A 20,636-nucleotide genomic window follows, 5' to 3' on the forward strand; every position below is an offset into this window, starting at 1 on the left:
AGGTTAGATTTTCTAGTTCATAATTTATGAAGATTTTTAATACTCTTTTTTTTGTTTGTTTTTTTTTTGAGACGGAGTTTCGCTCTTGTTACCCAGGCTGGAGTGCAATGGCGCGATCTCGGCTCCTGGGTTCAAGCAATTCTCCTGCCTCAGCCTCCCGAGTAGCTGGGATTACAGGCACGCGCCACCATGCCCAGCTAATTTTTTGTATTTTTAGTAGAGACGGGGTTTCACCATGTTGACCAGGATGGTCTTGATCTCTTGACCTTGTGATCCGCCTGCCTCAGCCTCCCAAAGTGCTGGGATTACAGGCTTGAGCCACCGCACCCGGCCTGATTTAAATATTCTTAATGTTTTTCACTTTGTTAGACAAAAATTGTACCTTGCTTTAATATGCGCATTCTTTGATTACTGAGTAGGTCACATACTTCTTTAAATGTTTGAAATATTTTGTACTTCTTTTGTGTTCTGTGCATTTATTTTCTCTGCTTATCTGTTTTTTTCTAATGAGTCTTGCCCTTTATCATATTTATTGCAGGTTTTTTCACAGTGTATTGTTATTTTTTAATTTGGTTTAATTTGGGTTTTGGTGTGTAAAAATTTTAAATGGTTTCATAGTCCGATTTCTTAGTGTCATTCCTGTAATTTATTTCATTGCTTTTGTGTTTAGAAAACTCTGCTCTACCCAGAGATCTAGTAAGTTTCTAATCATTTTTTAAATAGAATATCTGACATTGGTGATAAAAATTTAACCTTGCTTTTTTGATATTTGCTTGTTCTTTTGATTTTAGGTTGGTTGTGGAGCTGGAAATAGTGTTTTTCCAATTTTGAACACTTTGCAGTGAGTTTTTTGAGTTTTTTTCCTTTAGAATTTTACATATTTATGGAATGTTGAGAAATTCTGGGAAAATACTGTTATGTGTATGCCAATAGTGTTTCTAATTCTTATACCAAAATGGCTCAAGCAGTTTTCAAAAGAAATGTCTTGACCAACTGCCTACTTTCATGTGAACTGGGAATTACTCTGAAAATAGCGTTTCATAGCCACGGGTTGTCCAACATTGTTTTGAAGTAATTTTCTTTTTTTTTTTGAGACGATGTTTCGCTCTTGTTGCCTAGGCTGGAGTACAACTACGCAATCTCGACTCACTGCAACCTCCGCGTCCCGGATTCAAGGGATTCTACTGCCTCAACCTCCCCAGTAGCTGGGATTACATGCATATGGCACCATGCCCGGCCAATTTTGTATTTTTAGTAGAGACAGGGTTTCTCCATGTTAGTCAGGCTGGTCTCGAACTCCCAGCCTCAGGTGATTTGCCCACTTCGGCCTCCCAAAGTGCTGGGATTACAGGTGTGAGCCACCCAGCCTTTTGAAGTAATTCTTTAAGCTTGTGTATATATGGGTGAGAGGATTAAAAAAAAAGAGGAAGCAAACCAGGCATCGTGGCTCACGCCTGTAATCCCAGCACTCAGGGAAGCAGAGGCAGATTACCAACATGGTGAAACCCCACCTCTATTAAAAATACAAAATTAGCCGAGCATGGTGGCACATCTCCATAATCCCACCTACTTGGGAGGCGGAGGCAGGAGAATTGCTTGAACATGGGAGGTGGAGGTTGCAGTGAGCCGGGACTGCACCGTTGCACTCCAGTCTGGGCAAAAAGTATGAAACTCCATCTCCAAAAAAAACAAAGAGGAAGCGATTTCATCCTTCCACTGAGCTGTGGACTGCTAAACTTCAGGGATTGTTTACTCCTCCTGGATACTTCGATGTCATTTTACACATAGAGAATTGAATTTAAAGCTTACAACTTAACCTTCATTTAGTCATCCTTCTGAAGCAACACCCTGTGTAAGATGTTTGCATGCCAAATCATTGTGTCTAGGCTTAAAATTGTTTGGAGGTAGCAGCAACTAAGCCTACTACTCAAAAAAGCAGAGGTCGGTTATAGCGACAGAGATATGCTCCAGGCTCGCCCTTCCTGTTCACCATTTCACCTCTGTCTTTTACTGTTTCCATGATGAAGACACAAAACTCTTCAAACATCTTTTATTTGTGGCCAGTCTGCCAAGCTCTATTCTTTTTTAAGTTTACACAATAGCATTCACATTATTTTTCCACTATAAAACTAGCATTAGCACATTGCAGAACATTTCTATTAGAGGAAAAGGGGAGGGAGGGAATCAGTCATCATCCCCGTCATCCTAACATAGCCACTGACAAAATTTTTGTTTTAATTCCTTTCAGTTTTCATGCATATTTTTAAATGATGTGATCTTCTAAACTTTTCATTATGAAAATTTAAAAGCATCCAGAGCCTGGTGCCGTGGCTCACACCTGTAATCCCTTTGGGAAGACGAGGCAGGTGGATCACTTGAGGTCAGGAGTTTGATACCAGCCTGACCAACATGGTGAAACCCTGTCTCTACTAAAAATGCAAAAAGTAGCTGGGTGTGGTGGTGCACACTTTTGTAATCCCAGCGACTCAGGAGGCTGGGGCAGGAGAATCACTTGAACCCAGGAGGTGGAGGTTTCATTGAGCGGAGATCACACCACTGCACTCCAGCCTGGGTGACAAAGCAAGAGACTCTGTCTCAAAAAAAATTTTATTTTGAGATTACAGGCATCTGCCACCGAGCCTGGCTAAATTTTTTTTTTTTTTTTTTTTTTTTTGTATTTTTAGTAGAGATGGAGTTTCACTATGTTAGCCAGGCTGGTCTCAAATGCCTGACCTTGTGATCTGCCCGCTTTAGCCTCCCAAACTGCTGGGATTATAGGCTCGAGCCACCGTGCCCGGCAAAAAAATAAAAATAAATAAAAAAGGCATTCAGAAAAGCAAAGAGTATAATGAATGTCCATATGCCCACCACCTCAGTTCAACAATTACCAATATAATGCCAACATGATGACACTTTATCTTGGATTATTCAGGATGTATCTCCCAAAATTCAGTATACTCTCTATATTATTATAAACCTAACATAATAAATAGTGAGTGATTCCTTATTATCATTTAATAACCAGCTAATATGGCCAGGCATGGGTGATGCTGGTAAATGTATAGTTTTGGATGCCCTTTCTCTTTGTGTATTTATCAGTTTTGCTTTTCTTTTTCTAATTTCTGGGCTGAAATTTCCAATTTCCTTATGCCACATAGCTATATTTCTTTACCCTAGTGATCTCTAAGCTTATGATCCACATAAATATATTATATTGGCCGTTGATTGTGTGTTACTTTATGACAGATCTCAAAATATTATTTAGCATGTCATTTCTTTATGCCTTCCTTGTCTCTCCAACCACTTTTTATATTCCTTAAGGTAGCGGGCATATTTTATCCTAATCTGATTTCCCAGGTTGCCTAACAGTACAGCATAGTTAGAGCTCAGTATATACCGACTGATTAATATCTCTGATTCCTCCACTTCCTAGTTGTAGTTTTCCCCTCTCTGCTTCTCCCTTCAACTTACAATTGCAAGCTCTTGGTTCCTCACTCCCTAACTTTTCTTGGCTGTATCTTTCTTTGCCTCATATCCATGTTTCAGAAATCACTGTATCTCAACCTGAGATAATTAATTCATCTTTAAAAGGCAACCAGTGATTAGCCTTCCAAAGGGATGATTAGAGTTTTTTTTTCTGCTTAAGAAATCATGTTTTACTACTTTTAGAGAGTATAGGATTAATGTTTTACATTTTCAGAATATTTTACCATAATTAGACCTCTGAAATGGAGAGGTCATATCATTCTCCAAGGATCATTTAATTCATAAACCCCCTGCCAAGAGACTGGTGGTGTGGTGGCAGTAGTGATATTTACCTGTTTGCTGGGAGAAGGGCCAAGGTAGTCAGCTGATTTTACAGAAAGGTTCTGAAAATCATTGGGTGGTCACAAGACATCAACTTGGGCTGCTTTTACTGTGGGAATTCCGTCTCAGAGGTCATGCTGCCACCTTGGCAGGACACATGGCAAATGGCACATGCTTTCCTTTAGCTCCTAGGGTGTTCTGTATCTATGGGTATTTGGTAACTACTGCACAAAGGTAGACTGCAGAGAATTTGTAATGAGCTAGACACACCAGTGTCCAGAAAAGCATTTTGAGCTATATGGAAGCTTTTTGTTTTGTTTTGTTGTTGTTGTTGTTTGTTTTTAGAGGGCTATGTTAGTTTTTAAGTTCCTGGAAGGCAAAAGCAATTTCTTTTAATAATAATAGTGATAATAATAGCAATAACAATTATAATAATGACTAACATCTATTGAGTGCTTACTCTGAGTCAGGTACCTTTCTGGAAACTTTAGCTATAAGAATCCATTCATGTGATAGAGTATGTTAGGAAGGATTTAAAAAAATAATAATGATAATCCATTCAGTTCAAACAACCACCTTAGATGCCATGTTTATCTCTTTTTTAAAGAGGAGGGAACTGAATTAAAGAAGAGATTAAGCAACTAGCCCAAGGTCACGCAACTAAATAGTAAAGCTGAGAATCAAACCTTAGGCCAGGCGTCCCCAGACTATGGCCGGCGGGCCGCATGTGGCCCCCTGAGGCCATTTATCTGCCCCCCACACCCCCCACCCCCGCCCCGGCCACACTTCAGGAAGGGGCATCTCTTTCATTGGTGGTCAGTGAGAGGAGCACAGTATGTGGCGGCCCTCCAACGGTCTGAGGGACAGTGAACTGGCCCCCTGTTTTAAAAGTTTGGAGACGCCTGCCTCAGGCAGTCTGGTTCCAAAGCCCTTGCCGTAACCATTAGCCACATAGTGCTATAGGTATCTGAGTGTTTCCTGAGAACATTTCAAACGCATTTCAAACCACCCAGCAAATTACAAGTCACAATTACGTGGATTTCATAGGAAACAACCAGGGAATATGCTGAAGTAAAGTACTATTTTTATGTGAGATGGATGAGAAAAGACCAAGCAGTACAAGTTTTAACTTTGGTTCGGTACTGGTTAGCTTTTCATAACCAAATCCTATTCATCATACTTTAACTTATTTGGATAGATCTTAAATTGAATGCAAATCTCTAGTGCCACAGAATGAGTGAATTATGGGTGAGCATAGTTATTCATCAATGAGTTGCCTTTAAGAATATAATCTGAGGCCGAGCACAGTGGCTTACGCCTGTAGTCCCAACACTTTGGGAGTCCGAGGTGGGTGGATCACCTGAGGTCATGAGTTTGAGACCAGCCTGACCAAAATGGTGAAACCCCGTCTCTACTAAAAATGCGAAATTAGCTGGGCATAGTAGAGCATGCCCGTAATCCCTGCTACTTGGGAGACTAAGATGAGAGAATTGCTTGAACCCAGGAGGCAGAGAATGCAGTGAGCTGAGATCATGCCATTGGACTCCAGCCTGGGCAAGAAGAGCAAAACGCCATACCCCCGACCAAAAAAAAAAAAAAAAAAGCCTCCTGAGTTGCTGGGATTACAAAAGTGTGCACCACCACAACCAGCTACTTTCTGCATTTTTAGTAGAGACAGGGTTTCACCATGTTGGCCAGGCTGGTATCAAACTCCTGACCTTAAGTGATCCACCTGCCTCATCCTCCCAAAGGGAGGTTATATATAACCACATAACCAGAGCCTGGGTCAGATTTTGCTAAATGCATATTTGGGCTTGTATTCCATATTTATTTATTTAGAAGTTTAGAAGTTCACCTTGCTTGGAATACCTCTTGAGTCAGATTAGAAGTCTTAATGATATGCTTCAAGGCCCACCTTTATATCCTGCCATATACCAGTTTGAGTCTCAGGATTAATGCTACTTCTCATCCTGGCAAGTGACACCCACCTCTAAATTCTTCAGCCATTTCCCCTTCTCCTCAATTAATAATGTCATCCTTCTCCTTCAGAACTTTTAAGACTTATACCTCAGGGTGCTGGCCCTTTCCATACCCCTGTAGAAGTTGTATAAAACCAATTATGTCCCCAACTAGACTATAAAACCTATGAGACCCAGGACCGTCCTCACTGTTTTATGACATGCTCACCTCTTTCTATGATTCAGACATGGTACTAAGCAACATGATGCAAGGATTATTTGATACCAGCATACACAGCATCATCAGCAGGAGTATGGGCCTACAAAATTCAGAGTATATGGCTGCCTTAAGTAACCGTGGACCAGCCATCATTACTAAATTTCAAATAAAGACCAAACAGAACACATTTAACTTGAGAAGAAGCCAATTAAAAATCATACTGCCTATTGTCCAGGAACAGTGGCATTCATCTGTAGTTCCTGCTACTTGGGAGGTTGAGGCGGGAGAATCACTTGAGCCCCAGAGGTTGAGGCTGCAGTGAGTCGTGATTGTGCCACTGCACTCCAGCCTGAGTGAGAGAGCGAGACTCTGTCTCAAAACAAAGCCGGGGTGTGGAGGGTGGAAATACTTATTAACAAGTCAAACCTATAGTTTCCTTTCTTCTCTAGTTTGAGCATATCTGGACTCCAGATTTAAATATTTCTTCTGGCCAAGCACATTGACCCACACCTATAATTCCAACAGTTTGAGAGGCTGAGGCAGGATCATTTGAGAACAGTAGTTCAAGATCAACCTGGGCAGCATAGTGAGACCCCCATCTCTGCAGAAAAAATTTAAATTAGCTGGGCATGGTGGGGCACATCTGTAGTCCTAGCTACTCAGGAGGCTGAGGAAGGAAGATCGCTAGAGCCCAGGAGCTCAAGGTTATAGGTAGCTATGGTCATGTTACTACACTCCAACCTAGGGCAACAGAGCAAGACCCTGTCTCTAAAAAACAAATAAATATTTCTTCCATCTTCATAGGAACTCTCCAGAGTCCTTTCTTTATTGTTGTGATTTTGCTTCTGGAGCCGTGGAGCTCGTAAAGGTATGCTACTCCTGGGAATCATACCGACTAATGCCTGTGATATTACCCTAGAACAATAAAAGTTGTTTTGATTTTAAGATCACTAGAGGCCTGGTGTAGTGGTTCGTGCCTGTAACCCCAACACTTTGGGAGGCTGAGGTGGGCGGATCACCTGAGGTCAGGAGTTCCAGACCAGCGTGGCCAACATGGTGAAACCCTGTCTCTACTAAAAATAAAAAATTAGCTGAGTGTGGTGGCACACTCCTGCAGTCCCAGCTACTCAGGAAGCTGAGGCAGGAGACTCGCTTTTCATCTCAGGAAAAGAGATCACTAGAAAGGCCAACAGCATACAAGAAATGACCAGAGAGGGTACTGACCTACAAAATTCAGAATGTATGGCTGCCCATGAATTATTGTTGTCCAAACAGAATGGACAGAAACAGCAACCCAGAGCAGGCCTCTGACTATGCTACCTGCTAACTCAGAAACCCTACCCTCCTCCACTTTTAAAGTTAAAGAGGGATTGTGAAGGATATTTGTTCTCAAGGCCAAGGGCTAGCCTTAATATTTTTAGGGCAGCTTGAAATAAGCTAACAATACTCAATTGGAAAAAAGTGTTCAGGTTGACAGAGGAAAGGCTTTTGGGAGAAAAGGTTAAAATTTTGACCTTTTTATTAAAAAAAAAAAAAAATCCCGGAAGTCTAACTCCTCTTTTTGCTTTCTGTTCCTTTATCGTGACAGTCACACTCGTCCTACAGAGCAGCCCAGTGTTTTGCCTTTGTTCATGATGTATGTGATGATGGCTTACCTTACCCTTTTCCAGATGGGATCCTGGATGTCATTCTCCTTGTCTTTGTGCTCTCTTCTATTCATCCTGACAGGTAAATGAAGATGAAAGGGCAAAGCAGATGTGTAAAGCTCCTTTATCAGTAGTGGTTTTCAGAACTATCAAGGCAAAAATGACAATTTTTGAATTTATTATTTAGTGAACGACATTATGTATAATATGTAGCCTTTTAAAGGCAGTTTTTCCTTTCTTCATACTTTTAGAAAGAAACTGGTCAGACTACTTCATTAATGAGCTTTCTGTCACTGTCAGAATGAAGTGAGCATATTCTGGCAAGACACATACCTATTAAAAGTGACAGTGCTTCAAGGAAATTACAAATTCAGAACAACCTAATAGACTCCCAAGAGGGAAATTCTACTTGGTAATCAGAAACAAACATCTTTAGTGTAGTGTCTTCCTGAATGTTCATGAAGAGGTGGGCTTGAAATCTGTTTGGCTTCACAAAGGCCTGTTGATGCGCTTTAAATTTTTTGTTTTAAAGAAACACACTGGGGAATTAGGAGTTATTAAGATTTGCCAGATTATCCTTGGATCTTTATGATCTAAGGTTAGCCTGATGCCATCATTTAAATATTCATGACTTAAATTTTCATACAATGTTTTAAAATTATAAATATAGCTTTTCTCCAGAGAGAAAACATAAAGAGATATTACTGGCAATTAAAATGATTACCTTTCTTAAAATCTTGCCACCTTCTATGTATGAAAGTGCATATATGGTAAGTATCAGGTCTGTGCTTTCACAACGTTTCTTAAAATTGGGTTCTCACGGTTTCCTGGTAGGAGATACAGACTTACCTGTCGTCAACCACTTTTTGTTTGATAAGTGTGACCCTTTTCCATAGAAACTGAGTTACTATGTCCTTCTTTCTTTTCAGTTAAAAGGCAACTAGGACCCTTTACAATTCTTTTACTTCCCATTCAGAAATGAGTACTTTGATTACTTGTAGAAGAACAAATTCCATTTCCAAATAAATATGAGAGAAAGATACATTAGCACCTAGTGAAATATGTCAGGTTTCATGAAGGTACTGTTTCCTCCCGGTTTCTAGAACGTATTTCTTCCTGCTAATCTGTTTAGACTGTAGGCATTGTTCAGGTACTAATAGAAAGATGTCATCTATGTGTTTTGTTTCCTTATATGAACAGTTAAAAGGATAGAGTAGGTGGATAGAGAACAAGATTTCCTATTTGACACCCATAACAAGAAACATTTAAATTCTAAATATGACCACAGAAAGACTATTTGAAATTAGTTCAGATAATGTATTTTCTCATGATTTGAATTGAATGTTAAAGAGAAGAGGGCCAGACGCGGTGGCTCAAGCCTGTAATCCCAGCACTTTGGGAGGCTGAAGCGGGTGGATCACGAAGTCAAGAGATCAAGACCATCCTGGTCAACATGGTTAAACCCCATCTCTACTAAAAATACAAAAAATTAGCTGGGCATGGTTGCGTGTGCCTGTCCTCCCAGCTACTCAGGAGGCTGAGGCAGGAGAATTGCCTGAACCCAGGAGGTGGAGGTTGCAGTGAGCTGAGATCGTGCCATTGCACTCCAGCCTGGGTAACAAGAGCGAAACTCCATCTCAAAAAAAAAAAAAAAAAAAAAAAAGAGAAGAGAAAGGTTGGTTACAGTAGCTCACTCCTGTAATCCCAGCACTTTGGGAGACCAAGGTGGGTGAATCACCTTAGGTCAGGAGTTCAAGACCAACCTGGTCAACATGGTGAAACCCCGTCTCTACTAAAAAATATAAAAAATGGCTGGGCTTGATGGCCCACACCTGTAAACCCAGTACTTTGGGAAGCTGAGGTGGGCGGATCACCTGAGATCAGGAGTTTGAGACCAGATGTAGCTAACATGGTGAAACCCCATTTCTACTGTGTGCCTGTAATCCTAGCTACTTGAGAGGCTGAGGCAGGAGGATTGCTTGAACCCAGGAGGCAGAGGTTGCAGTGAGCCAATACCGCACCATTTTACCCCAGTCTAGGCAACAAGAGCGAAACTCTGCCTTAAAAAAAAAAAAAAAAAAGCGAGAGAGAAAGAGAGAGAAGAAAAAGCAAATACCTTGGGAAGATCACTTCTATAATACAGTATTTCATTCTATGTATTATAAAAGTAATTCAGATGTATCATGTCAGTGGCCACTGGCTTACCTACATAGAAATGATCTAGAAATAAGGTGAATGAATAGAAAGGGGGAGATATTAACTTTTTTTAAAAGGCAAGGCAGGCCAGGCATGGTAGCTCACACCTGTAATTGCAACACACTTTGGGAGGCCAAGGCAGGAGGATCGCTTGAGGCCAGAAGTTCAAGATCAGCTTCTCCAACATGGTGAAACCCCATCTCTACTAAAAATACAAAAATCAGCTGGGTGTGGTGGCACATGCCTGTGATCCCAGCTACTGGGGAGGCTGAGGCAAGAGAGTAGTTTGAACCCAGGAGGTAGAGGTTGCAGTGTGCCAAGATTGTGCCACTGAACTCCAGCCTGGGCAACAAAGCGAGACCTTGTCTCAAAAATAAAAAAATAAAAGGCTGGATGTTGTGGCTCACGCCTGTAATCCCAGCACTTTGGAAGGCCAAGGCTGGTGGATCACCTGAGGTCAGGAGTTCAAGACAAGCCTGGACAACATGGTGAAACCCTATCTCTAGGAAAAATACAAAATTAGCCGGGTGTGGTGGCACAAGCCTGTAGTCCCAGCTACAGGTATTGATCGACGTATGACCTATGCAACTTACGACCATTCGACTTTACGACCACAATCGCTAGCCACGCCTGCTCCGCGTCTGGCAGCGCAAACGTTGCCCAGCTGGGCCTACGACAGTGCGGACCAGCTTCCGGCAGCACTACCATCTCCATGTGCACCATTTCAACTGTTATCCCAGACTCGGTACAGCAATTTGTGTTTTGTGTCTTGGATATTTTTCATCAAACCCCTCCCAAGATGTCTACCAAGAGGAAATTGTCTTTGTCTACGCCTCAGCCTGCCAAGAAGGAAAGAAAGGCCATAGATCTCGACACGAAAAATGAAGGTAATTAAGCAGTATGAAGGAGGAAAGAAAGTGAATGTGCCGGGCGCGGTGGCTCAAGCCTGTAATCCCAGCACTTTGGGAGGCCGAGGCGGGTGGATCACGAGGTCAAGAGATCGAGACCATCCTGGTCAACATGGTGAAACCCCATCTCTACTAAAAATACAAAAAATTAGCTGGTCATGGTGGCGCATGCCTGTAATCCCAGCTACTCAGGAGGCTGAGGCAGGAGAATTGCCTGAACCCAGGAGACGGAGGTTGCAGTGAGCCGAGATTGTGCCATTGCACTCCAGCCTGGATAACAAGAGTGAAACTCTGCCTCAAAAAAAAAAAAAAAAGAAAGAAAGTGAATGTGATCTCACGTGATACGAAGTTATCACACTCGACTGCATCGACGATTTTGAAAGATAAAGAAAGAATTCATGAAGCTGTGAAAGGTTCTGCACCCATGCGATCAACAGTTATAACAAAGCAACGAAGTGGGCCCATCCACAAAATGGAGAATGTTTCCTATGGTATTTTTTACATCTGTATTTTGTATTTTTGTATGTACCTGTATTTTGTAATTTTGTATGTTTTGCAAATATTAAACCAATTGTACTGGTAATGCAGTGTTTTACTTAAACCTGACAAATGTAAAAATAAGAAACAAAATGGTGTAGAGATGATACAAATGGCATAAAATGAACAAAGAAAATTATGATATATAACAATGAAAGAAAATTATGATAAAATATGACTTAAAGATTTTTTAAACATCATTTCACAGTACTGTACATATAGCCTACTGAGCTTACGACCAAATCGTGTTACGACCGGTCTGTCGGAACCAATCGTGGTCATAAGTCGAGCACTAGCTGTCCTTGGGAGGCTAAGACAGAAGAATCTCTTGAACTTGGGAGGCGGAGGCTTCAGTGAGCCGAGATTGTGCCATTGCATTCTAGCCTGGGCAAGACAGAGTGAGACTCCACCTCAACTAAATAAATAATAAAAATACAAAAATTATTCAGGCAAGGTAGTGCATGCCTGTAATCCCAGCTACTTGGGAGGCTGAGGCAGGAGAATGGCTTTAACCTGGAAGACAGAGGTTGCAGTGAGCCAAGATCACGCTACTGTACTCCAGCCTGGGCGACAGAGTAAGACCCTGTCTCAAAAAGAGAAAAAAATAAAGGCAAGGCAATCTCTATGGGATCACTTAGGACTATAGTAGTAGATTCAACCCCAGAAAAGTTCTAGAAATGTGGAATCTTGGTAGCCTGGAAAATTCAGTCACAAGCTGGAAGGCCCAGCTTAAGTGAGAATAAATTGTAGGTGGCTACAAAAGAAAAGCAAATTGTCCTTCTTGTCACTGAAATGAAAGCAGAAAATATTACAGAGCCAAGCATAAAGGAGGCAATCAGTACATTTTTTATCTCTTCTTTTCCTTCTCATCTCCCTCTATCCAGAGATAAGTGAAGACAGCAGAGTTGGTTCAAGTAGGATGAAGAAAGAAAAGGGACTTCGTACCATTCCTGTCTTGTCCATCTCACCCCAGCCCACTCCCACCTGCAGTTCTCAGGAACTGGCTCGGGAACTGCACTATGAACCAGGATGAAATGATCAAGAAAAGTAGCTCCCGCTCCTTGCCTCTATTTTCAACCCCAGACATTAAAGGATAGTTGGGAGGAAAGGATTTGCAGAAGGAGGTGTACATTTTAAAGTGTTTTTTTTTCTGCATTTTACTTTCATGCTTGTTTGACTAATAATTACAGAAATATTTTGCTCTGTACATAAAACAGTTATCCCAAAAGGGAATATTTTAAAATTTAGATACGATTTTCTTTCATTGGCAAAGCCTACGATATAAGCACAGTGTGAAAATAACCTGTCATAGAATAAACAAACAATAATTTTGTTTTTTTCTTTTATATCCTTATGTTCTAGTTTTTTTAAAGGGCTTTTCACCTAATCGTGCCACCTCCTGTCCTACTTCTCTTGTTTTATAGCTGCTTTCATTTTCTCAGTATCTACTTCCTTCATAACCTGACATAATCTGGCTTTTACTTCACTCTTCCACTGAACAATGTTTTAATTGGAAGGAATTTACAGATTATCGGATCTAAACATTTAATTATTTTCAAATAGGAAAACCTCAGCAGCTTTAAGTAGCTTAAACGGAACAGAGACAACAAGGACTTAGCACAGAAGCTGCCATTTACCATTCTCTGCCCATTGCAGACATTGATAATCAATTTTGTACTCTAACTCCCAATGAGCTTTATGAGTCCTTCTCAGAGCTCTGTAGGCAGCCAATGCTGTCACTCAGCATTAATATGAGATCTGAAATCTGTGCCATCCCTGGCCCATAATCACACATAAGGCCATGAGCATTTATCCAAAAACACTAAATCAGGAGCAGCTATAAGGGGTTATGTTTGACTGGAAGCCAGATAAGTAGAATAAACAGTAAACGAGAAAGGCAAAGTCTCCCCGCTGTTGAGCTAGGACTTGGAATGTGAATAAAATTTAAATAGAGAGTAAGGAGGAGAGAATTCTTTGAGGGGAAACCATGTGAGCAAAGGCAGAGGCTGCTCAAAGCCAAGCATGACAGTTTGGCTAGGGGAGCTGCTTCAGATTGGAAAGCTGTTGGAAAGATTAATTGGGGTCATTGGAGATCTTAAGAGCTCAACTAAGAAATTAAAATATTATCTTATGGATTAAAATCATGGTAGTTTTTAAGCTAGGAGATGATTTGACAAAATTATCATTTTAAGCAGAATTATTCATTGATAACATGCAGGAAGGACTGACAGGGAGAATAATACAGAATCTTAGGAAGCAGATTTGTTTCCAGGCCTAAGGAGATAGGGGTTGGTACTAAGGGAGTACCAATGGGAAGCAAAAAAGACAGGAAATATCGAAATGTCATTGAAAATAAAAATTAAAAAAAAGAGGACATAGAATTTTATGGCCACATGGAGAGGATAGGAGAAAAATAATTTCTCTTTCATGAGGTGAATGATGGTACCTCTGAACTAAATAAAGTCAAAAGGAGAACGAGCTCATTTTGGAGGAAAGATATTCCTTCTCTAGATATGTAGGGCCAGGCGTGGCGGCTCACGCCTGTAATCCCAGCACTTTGGGAGGCCGAGGTATGTGGATCATGAGGTCAAGAGGTCGAGACCAGCCTCACCAACAACCCCATCTCTATTAAGCATACAAAAATTAGCTGAATGTGGTGGCACAGGCCTGTAATCTTCGCTACTCAGGAGGCTGAGGCAGGAGAATCTCTTGAACCTGGGAGGCAGAGGTTGCAATGAGTCAAGATAATGCCATTGCACTCCAGCCTGGGCAACAGAGCAAAACTCCATCTCAAAAAAAACAACAACATATGTACAACTTGAGATGCTTTGGCATATTTTTTATCTTGCAAGGAAAATGAAGCACACTCAGTTTTTGTCTATCTCAGAACTACCTTAATTTGCTGTAAGTACCAGGAAACGTCTGTGGTTTTAAAGTTTAGCTTTGACATCATATATCAAGCTCTGTGAAGTTACCACTCTGGTCATTTGGGTGATTTCTTGATACTGTAGGACTTTTGAATCTAGTCATCTAACAAGTTGGTAGTCTTTTCTCCTTTACAAAATACTTGTGTTTTTATTACCCTTAACGTTTATGGTTTAAATTTCTTTGGCCTTATTAAGCTTTTCTTATTTTGCCTTCAACAAAGTTAAATCCAGCATGTAAAACAAGATTTCCACAAACTGGGTATCTTTTTAATACTTTGTTTTCAAAGGATGCAGGATGTTGTAAACCGACTCTCCAACTTACTGAAACCTGGGGGAATGCTGTTATTTCGAGACTATGGAAGATATGATAAGACTCAGCTTCGTTTTAAAAAGGGTAATAGTATATCAGTTTGAGATTGTTTTTAAGTATTCTAAAGAATGCCTTGTTTATATTTCATATCAAAGTATTTAGTTTTTGTTTTTTTTTTTTAAAGAAGTGCCTTTAAAAGTTTCTCTTTTCACATATTTTTCAGGACATTGTTTATCTGAAAATTTTTATGTTCGAGGAGATGGTACCAGAGCATATTTCTTTACAAAAGGTATGCTAATCTACAAGAGAAAATAATTGCTCAAAATTGTTCTTGTTGGTTATTATCTCATTAGTTATAGCTCAAAAGCTATAAAACTGAGGCTTCAGTCATTGATTAAGCATTGGATGTCTTCATACTTCGATGCTTATAACTTATAGCTACATAAAAGGTTGAAAATGGCTCTTTACTTTTTAATTTTTTTTCAGTTAAAACTGCTTTAAGGCCAGGCGCGGTGGCTCAAGCCTGTAATCCCAGCACTTTGGGAGGCCGAGGCGGGTGGATCACGAGGTTGAGAGATCGAGACCATCCTGGTCAACATGGTGAAACCCCGTCTCTACTAAAAATACAAAAAACTAGCTGGGCGTGGTGGCGCGTGCCTGTAATCCCAGCTACTTAGGAGGCTGAGACAGGAGAATTGCCTGAGCCCAGGAGGCGGAGGTGGTGGTGAGCCGAGATCGCGCCATTGCACTCCAGCCTGGGTAACCAGAGCGAAACTCCGTCTCAAAAAAAAAAAAACAAAAAAAAAACTGCTTTAAAAGCCGGGCACGGTGGCTCATGCCTGCAATCCCAGCACTTTGGGAGGCCTAGGTGGGTGGATCACCTGAGGTTGGGAGTTCCAGACCAACCTGACCAACATGGAGAAACCCTGTTTCTACTAAAAATAGAAAATTAGCTGGGTGTGGTGGTATGTGCCTATAATCCCAGCTACCTAGGAGGCTGAGGCAAGAGAACTGCTTGAACCTGGGAGGCGGAGGTTCTGGTGAGCCATTGCACTCCAGCCTGGGCAAAAAGAGCAAGATTCCGTCTTAAAAAAAAAAAAAAAAAAACTGCTTTAAAGAATCTCTTGTTTTATCCTCATAGCCAAAGGAAGGTGAAGGCTATTCCATTTTGGAGATATTGTTAGCCCAGATATGAAAAAAACTGATGATATGCCACAGCTAAAGGAGGAAATTGGACAAGTTTATAGAAAATACTTAACTTGGGCCATCACAGGGGTGCTCACCTGTAATCCCAGCACTTTGGGAGGTCAAGGTGAGAAGATTGCTTGAAGCCAGGAATTTGAGACCAGCCTACACAACAAAATGAGACCCTGTCTCTACAAAACAAGTTTTTTAAATTAGCTGGGCTGGTTGTGCACACCTGTAGTCCTAGCTACTTGGAAGGCTAAGGTGGGAGGATCACTTGGGCGGGGAGGTTGAGGCTACTGTGAGCTATGATTGTATCACTGTGCTCCAGCCTAGGCAACAGAATGAGACATTGTCTCTAAAAAACCAATACATATTCAAAATAGAAAGAAAGAAGGAAAACTGGCCAGGCTCAGTGGCTCACGCCTGTAATCCCAGCACTTTGGGAGGCCGAGGCAGGTGGATCACGAGGTCAAGAGATCGAGACCATCCTGGTCAACATGGTGAAACCCCGTCTCTACTAAAAATACAAAAAATTAGCTGGGCATGGTGGCGCGTGCCTGTAATCCCAGCTACTCAGGAGACTGAGGCAGGAGAATTGCCTGAACCCAGGAGGCAGAGGTTGCGGTGAGCCGAGATCACACCATTGCACTCCAGCCTGGGTAACAAGAGCAAAACTCCGTCTCAAAAAAAAAAGATGAAAAATATAAAAATGGCCGGGCGCGGTGGCTCAAGCCTGTAATCCCAGCACTTTGGGAGGCTGAGGTGGGTGGATCACGAGGTCAAGAGATTGAGACCATCCTGGTCAACATAGTGAAACCCCGTCTCTAACTAAAAATACAAAAAATTAGCTGGGCATGGTGGCGTGTACCTGTAATCCCAGCTACTCAGGAGGCTGAGGCAGGAGAATTGCCTGAAACCAGGAGGCAGAGATTGCAGTGAGCCGAGATCACGCCATTGCACTCTAGCCTGGGTAACGAGAGAAACTCCGTCTCAAAAAAATAAATAAATAAATAATATAAAAATTAGCTGGGTATGGTGGCAGGCACCTGTAATCCCAGCTACTTGGGAGGCTGAGGCAAGAGAATTGCTTGAACCTAGGAGGCAGAGGTTGCAGTGAGCCAAGATTGCACCATTGCACTCTAGCCTGGGCAACTGAGCGAAACTTATTAAAAAAAAAAAAAAAAAAGGAAGGAAAATTACTTATCTCTAGCCAATCTCTCTTTTTTTTTTTTTTTTGAGATGGAGTTTCACTCTTGTTACCCAGGCTGGAGTGCAATGGCACGATCTCGGCTCACCGCAACCTCCGCCTCTTGAGTTCAGGCAATTCTCCTGTCTCAGCCTCCCGAGTAGCTGGGATTACAGGCACGCACAACCATACCCAGCTAATTTTTTGTATTTTTAGTAGAGACGGGGTTTCACCTTGTTGACCAGGATGGTCTTGATCTCTTGACCTCGTGATCCACCCGCCTCAGCCTCCTAAAGTGCTGGGATTACAGGCGTGAGCCACCGCGCCCGGCCCTCTTTTTTTTTTTTTTTTTTTTTTTTTGAGACAGAGTCTCACTCTGTCACCCAGGCTAGAGTGCAGTAGCAAAATCTTGGCTCACTGCAGTCTCTGCCTCTCCGGTTCAAATGATTCTCCCACCTCAGCCTCCCAAGTACCTGGGATTACAGGCGCCTACCACCATGCCTAGCTAATTTTTCTATTTTATTAGAGATGGAGTTTCACCGTGTTGGCCAGGCTGGTCTGGAACTCCTGACCTCAGGTGATTTGTCTGCTTCAGCCTCCCAAAGTGCTGGAATTAAAGGCAGGAGCCACTGTACCCAGCCAATTTCTCATTTTTTAAAAAAGCATTTCTAACAGTACCAAATGAACGCTGCATTCAAGGATTTCCCCAAATTTATGTGAGTACTTTTATTATAATCTGCCATTTTGAGTTTCTGTAAACCAACAAAAACTCAGAGAGGGAGCACCTTTCAAAATATTGAAAGCTGCAACCAATAGTTTTATATATCTGTTGATGTCTGCTGTGTTAGTCTGTAAACAGGTGTATTTTTATATGCCTGATGTATTTTTTGTGAAGTAGAAGAAACTCACTTGGTTTCACAGGTTTGCTTCACCAAATTGTTCTAGAGAGTGTTTTTTATATAAGTGAAACTTAGATGGTCAGTTATTCCATCAATGTTCCATTCCTGACCTCCCCCATCCCTAGTCACATGTCATATCTTTGATTGCCATTTTTGTCTCACAGGGGAAGTCCACAGTATGTTCTGCAAGGCCAGTTTAGATGAAAAGCAAAATCTGGTTGATCGTCGCTTACAAGTTAATAGGAAAAAGCAAGTGAAAATGCACCGAGTGTGGGTTCAAGGCAAATTCCAGAAACCATTGCACCAGACTCAGAATAGCTCCAATATGGTATCTACACTCCTTTCTCAAGACTGAACTTTGTAACATGTTAAGGTACAAAGCCAGAGGACTGTGCTATTCAAGGACTACTGTAAGTCTTTTGTGTCGCAAAAGACAATGAGAAAAAAAGAAGAGAATTTGTATTTCCTGCTGTTTTGTCATAGGTGAGTTCCTTTGTGCATTTTAGCACGTGTAAGTAGTTCAGCAGAGTGTGCCTTTTTCTGTGTTTTGAAAACTCGATTATGCCCAAGCTTGTTTGAATTTATTACATCTAACCATTGTATTTGTTCCTTGCATTTTATAAACATTTAATTAAATTAGTATTACGTCATATAATTTTGAGAAAACACAACTTGACATTTTTTACAAGTAATAAAATCATTTACTTTGTTTGTTTAGGCTTAGTAAACCAGTTCCCAAACACAGTCAAACTCTTCCCATTGTCATCTGATTGCAAAGAGAAAGCACACCTTGTTTCCAGGGGAAGCTACAACAAGCCCAAGGTCAGAGTGTATTATTTTTTTGTTTTGTTGTCTATTTTCTCCCAGTTTTTTTTTTAAAATTCAGAGGCTGATATCTGAAATAGAATTTTAGTTCTTCTTTCTTTTCCTAAAATTGAGGAAGTATGGCCCATGCTAACATTATTTTCAGGCTATTCTTAGATATACAAGTTGTTAGGCCAGGTGCAGTAGCGCATGTAAGTCCAGTACTTTGTGAGGCTGAGGCAGGCAGATTGCTTAAGCTCAGGAGTTTGAGACCAGCCTGAACAACATAGCGAAACCCTATTCTACTAAAACTACAAAAATTAGCCAGGCATGGTGGCACACACCTGTGGTCCCAGCTACTTGGGAGACTGAGGTGGGAGGATCGCTTGAGCCTGAGAGGCAGAGGTTTCTGTGAGCTGAGATCGCACCAATGCACTCCAAACTGGGTGACAAGGTGAAACCTTATCTCACAAAAAAAAAAAAAAAAAAAAAATAATGTGTAAACTGACAAGCTGTTTGTCAGGGGTTTTTGAACCACAGCAACTTCATCTTAAATAAAGACTGTAAAATGAGGCTGAGACCTACTGGGCAGCATTCCCAGGAGGTTAAGGAATTCTTAGTCACAGGATGAGACAGGAGGTCAGTACAAGATACAGGTCATACAGACTTTGCTGATAAAATAGGTTGCAGTGAAGAAACCAGCCAAATTCCATCAAAACCAACATGGCAGTGAGAGTGTCCCTCTGGTCATCCTCACTACTACACTCCCACCAGTGCCATGAGACTTTACATCAGAAAGTTACTCTATATGGTGTACAAAGGGGAGGCATGAATAATCTGCCCCTTGTTTAGCATATAATCAAGAAATAACCATAAAAATGGGCAACAAACAGCCCCTGGGGCTGCTTTGCCTGTGGAGTAGCCATTCTTTATTCCTTTACATTCTTTTTTTTTTTTTTTTTGAGACGGAATTTTGCTCTTGTTACCCAGGCTGGAGTGCAATGGCGCGATCTCGGCTCACCGCAACCTCCGCCTCCTGGGTTCAGGCAATTCTCCTGCCTCAGCCTCCTGAGTAGCTGGGATTACAGGCACACACCACCATGCCCAGCCAATTTTTTGTATTTGTTAGTAGAGACGGGGTTTCACCATGTTGACCAGGATGGTCTCAATCTCTTGACCTCGTGATCTACCCGCCTCGGCCTCCCAAAGTGCTGAGATTACAGGCTTGAGCCACCGCGCCCGGCCTTCCTTTACATTCTTAATAAACTTGTTTTCACTTAACTATATGGACTCAATTCTTTCTTGTCCAAGATCCAAGAATCCTCTCTTGGGGTCTGGATCCAGACCCTTTCTGGTATCAAGTTGTAAGCTCTGTTTAAGACAACTGTCATACCCAAGAAAATTATTAAATTGTAGCAGTTAAAAATTTATTTACCCCCTTGCTTCAAAAAGGACATAAGTTGGCTAGCAAATCACATTTCGTAGAAATGAAGTTTTTTAGATTGGTCTGCTACTCATTACATAATATTTATTGACTACTTACATATGAGTGCTGAATTCTATGGAATAATACAAACAATAAACACCCAACCTTGTTTATGCTCTTTAGGGAGCATAAATAACATCCAGCTGGCAAAATAAAATGTGCATATCCCAAACCTGTAAATCATGATCTAAGACAATATACAATCAAATACTCAAATAGGGAACTTAACAGCTAGCAGACTTTGATTATGAACCACAGAAACCTAGAAGAAATGAATACTCTCTTGAAAGGACCATCATTGGAATAATTTAGTTCAAACTGTTTTTCCTTTCTGAGCTCACTTAAAATGCAATTTTCTGCCGGGTGCAGTGGCTCAAACCTGTAATCTTAGCACTTTGGGAGGCCGAGGTGGGTAGATCACGAGGTCAAGAGATCGAGACCATCCTGGTCAACATGGTGAAACCCTGTCTCTACTAAAAATACAAAACATTAGCTGGGCATGGTGGCGCGTGCCTGTAATCCCAGCTACTCAGGAGGCTGAGGCAGGAGAATTGCTTGAACCCA

At 41.4% G+C, this 20,636-nt stretch overlaps 1 protein-coding gene across 6 annotated transcripts in view; it reads left to right on the forward strand.

Annotated features, from left to right (window-relative positions):
• Positions 1-18,137, forward strand: part of METTL8 (methyltransferase 8, tRNA N3-cytidine) — a 111,346-nt gene extending 93,209 nt beyond the window's left edge. For 4 of the 6 annotated variants that reach the window (XM_010352221.3, XM_074399488.1, XM_074399486.1 and 1 more), the window contains 6 exons: positions 792-841; positions 6,790-6,853; positions 7,574-7,713; positions 14,487-14,593; positions 14,733-14,798; positions 17,947-18,137. In XM_010352221.3, coding sequence (XP_010350523.2) covers positions 792-841; positions 6,790-6,853; positions 7,574-7,713; positions 14,487-14,593; positions 14,733-14,798; positions 17,947-18,137 — 618 coding nt within the window. Of the gene's footprint in view, positions 1-791; positions 842-6,789; positions 6,854-7,573; positions 7,714-12,156; positions 14,594-14,732; positions 14,799-17,946 lie in introns of those variants that run through there. The other 2 variants (XR_012517721.1, XM_074399489.1) reach the window with 2 other exon arrangements.
• Positions 18,138-20,636: the final 2,499 nt, after the last annotated feature.

The sequence above is a fragment of the Saimiri boliviensis genome, chromosome 5 (assembly GCF_048565385.1).
Source record: "Saimiri boliviensis isolate mSaiBol1 chromosome 5, mSaiBol1.pri, whole genome shotgun sequence".
NCBI classification, from domain to species: domain Eukaryota; kingdom Metazoa; phylum Chordata; class Mammalia; order Primates; family Cebidae; genus Saimiri; species Saimiri boliviensis.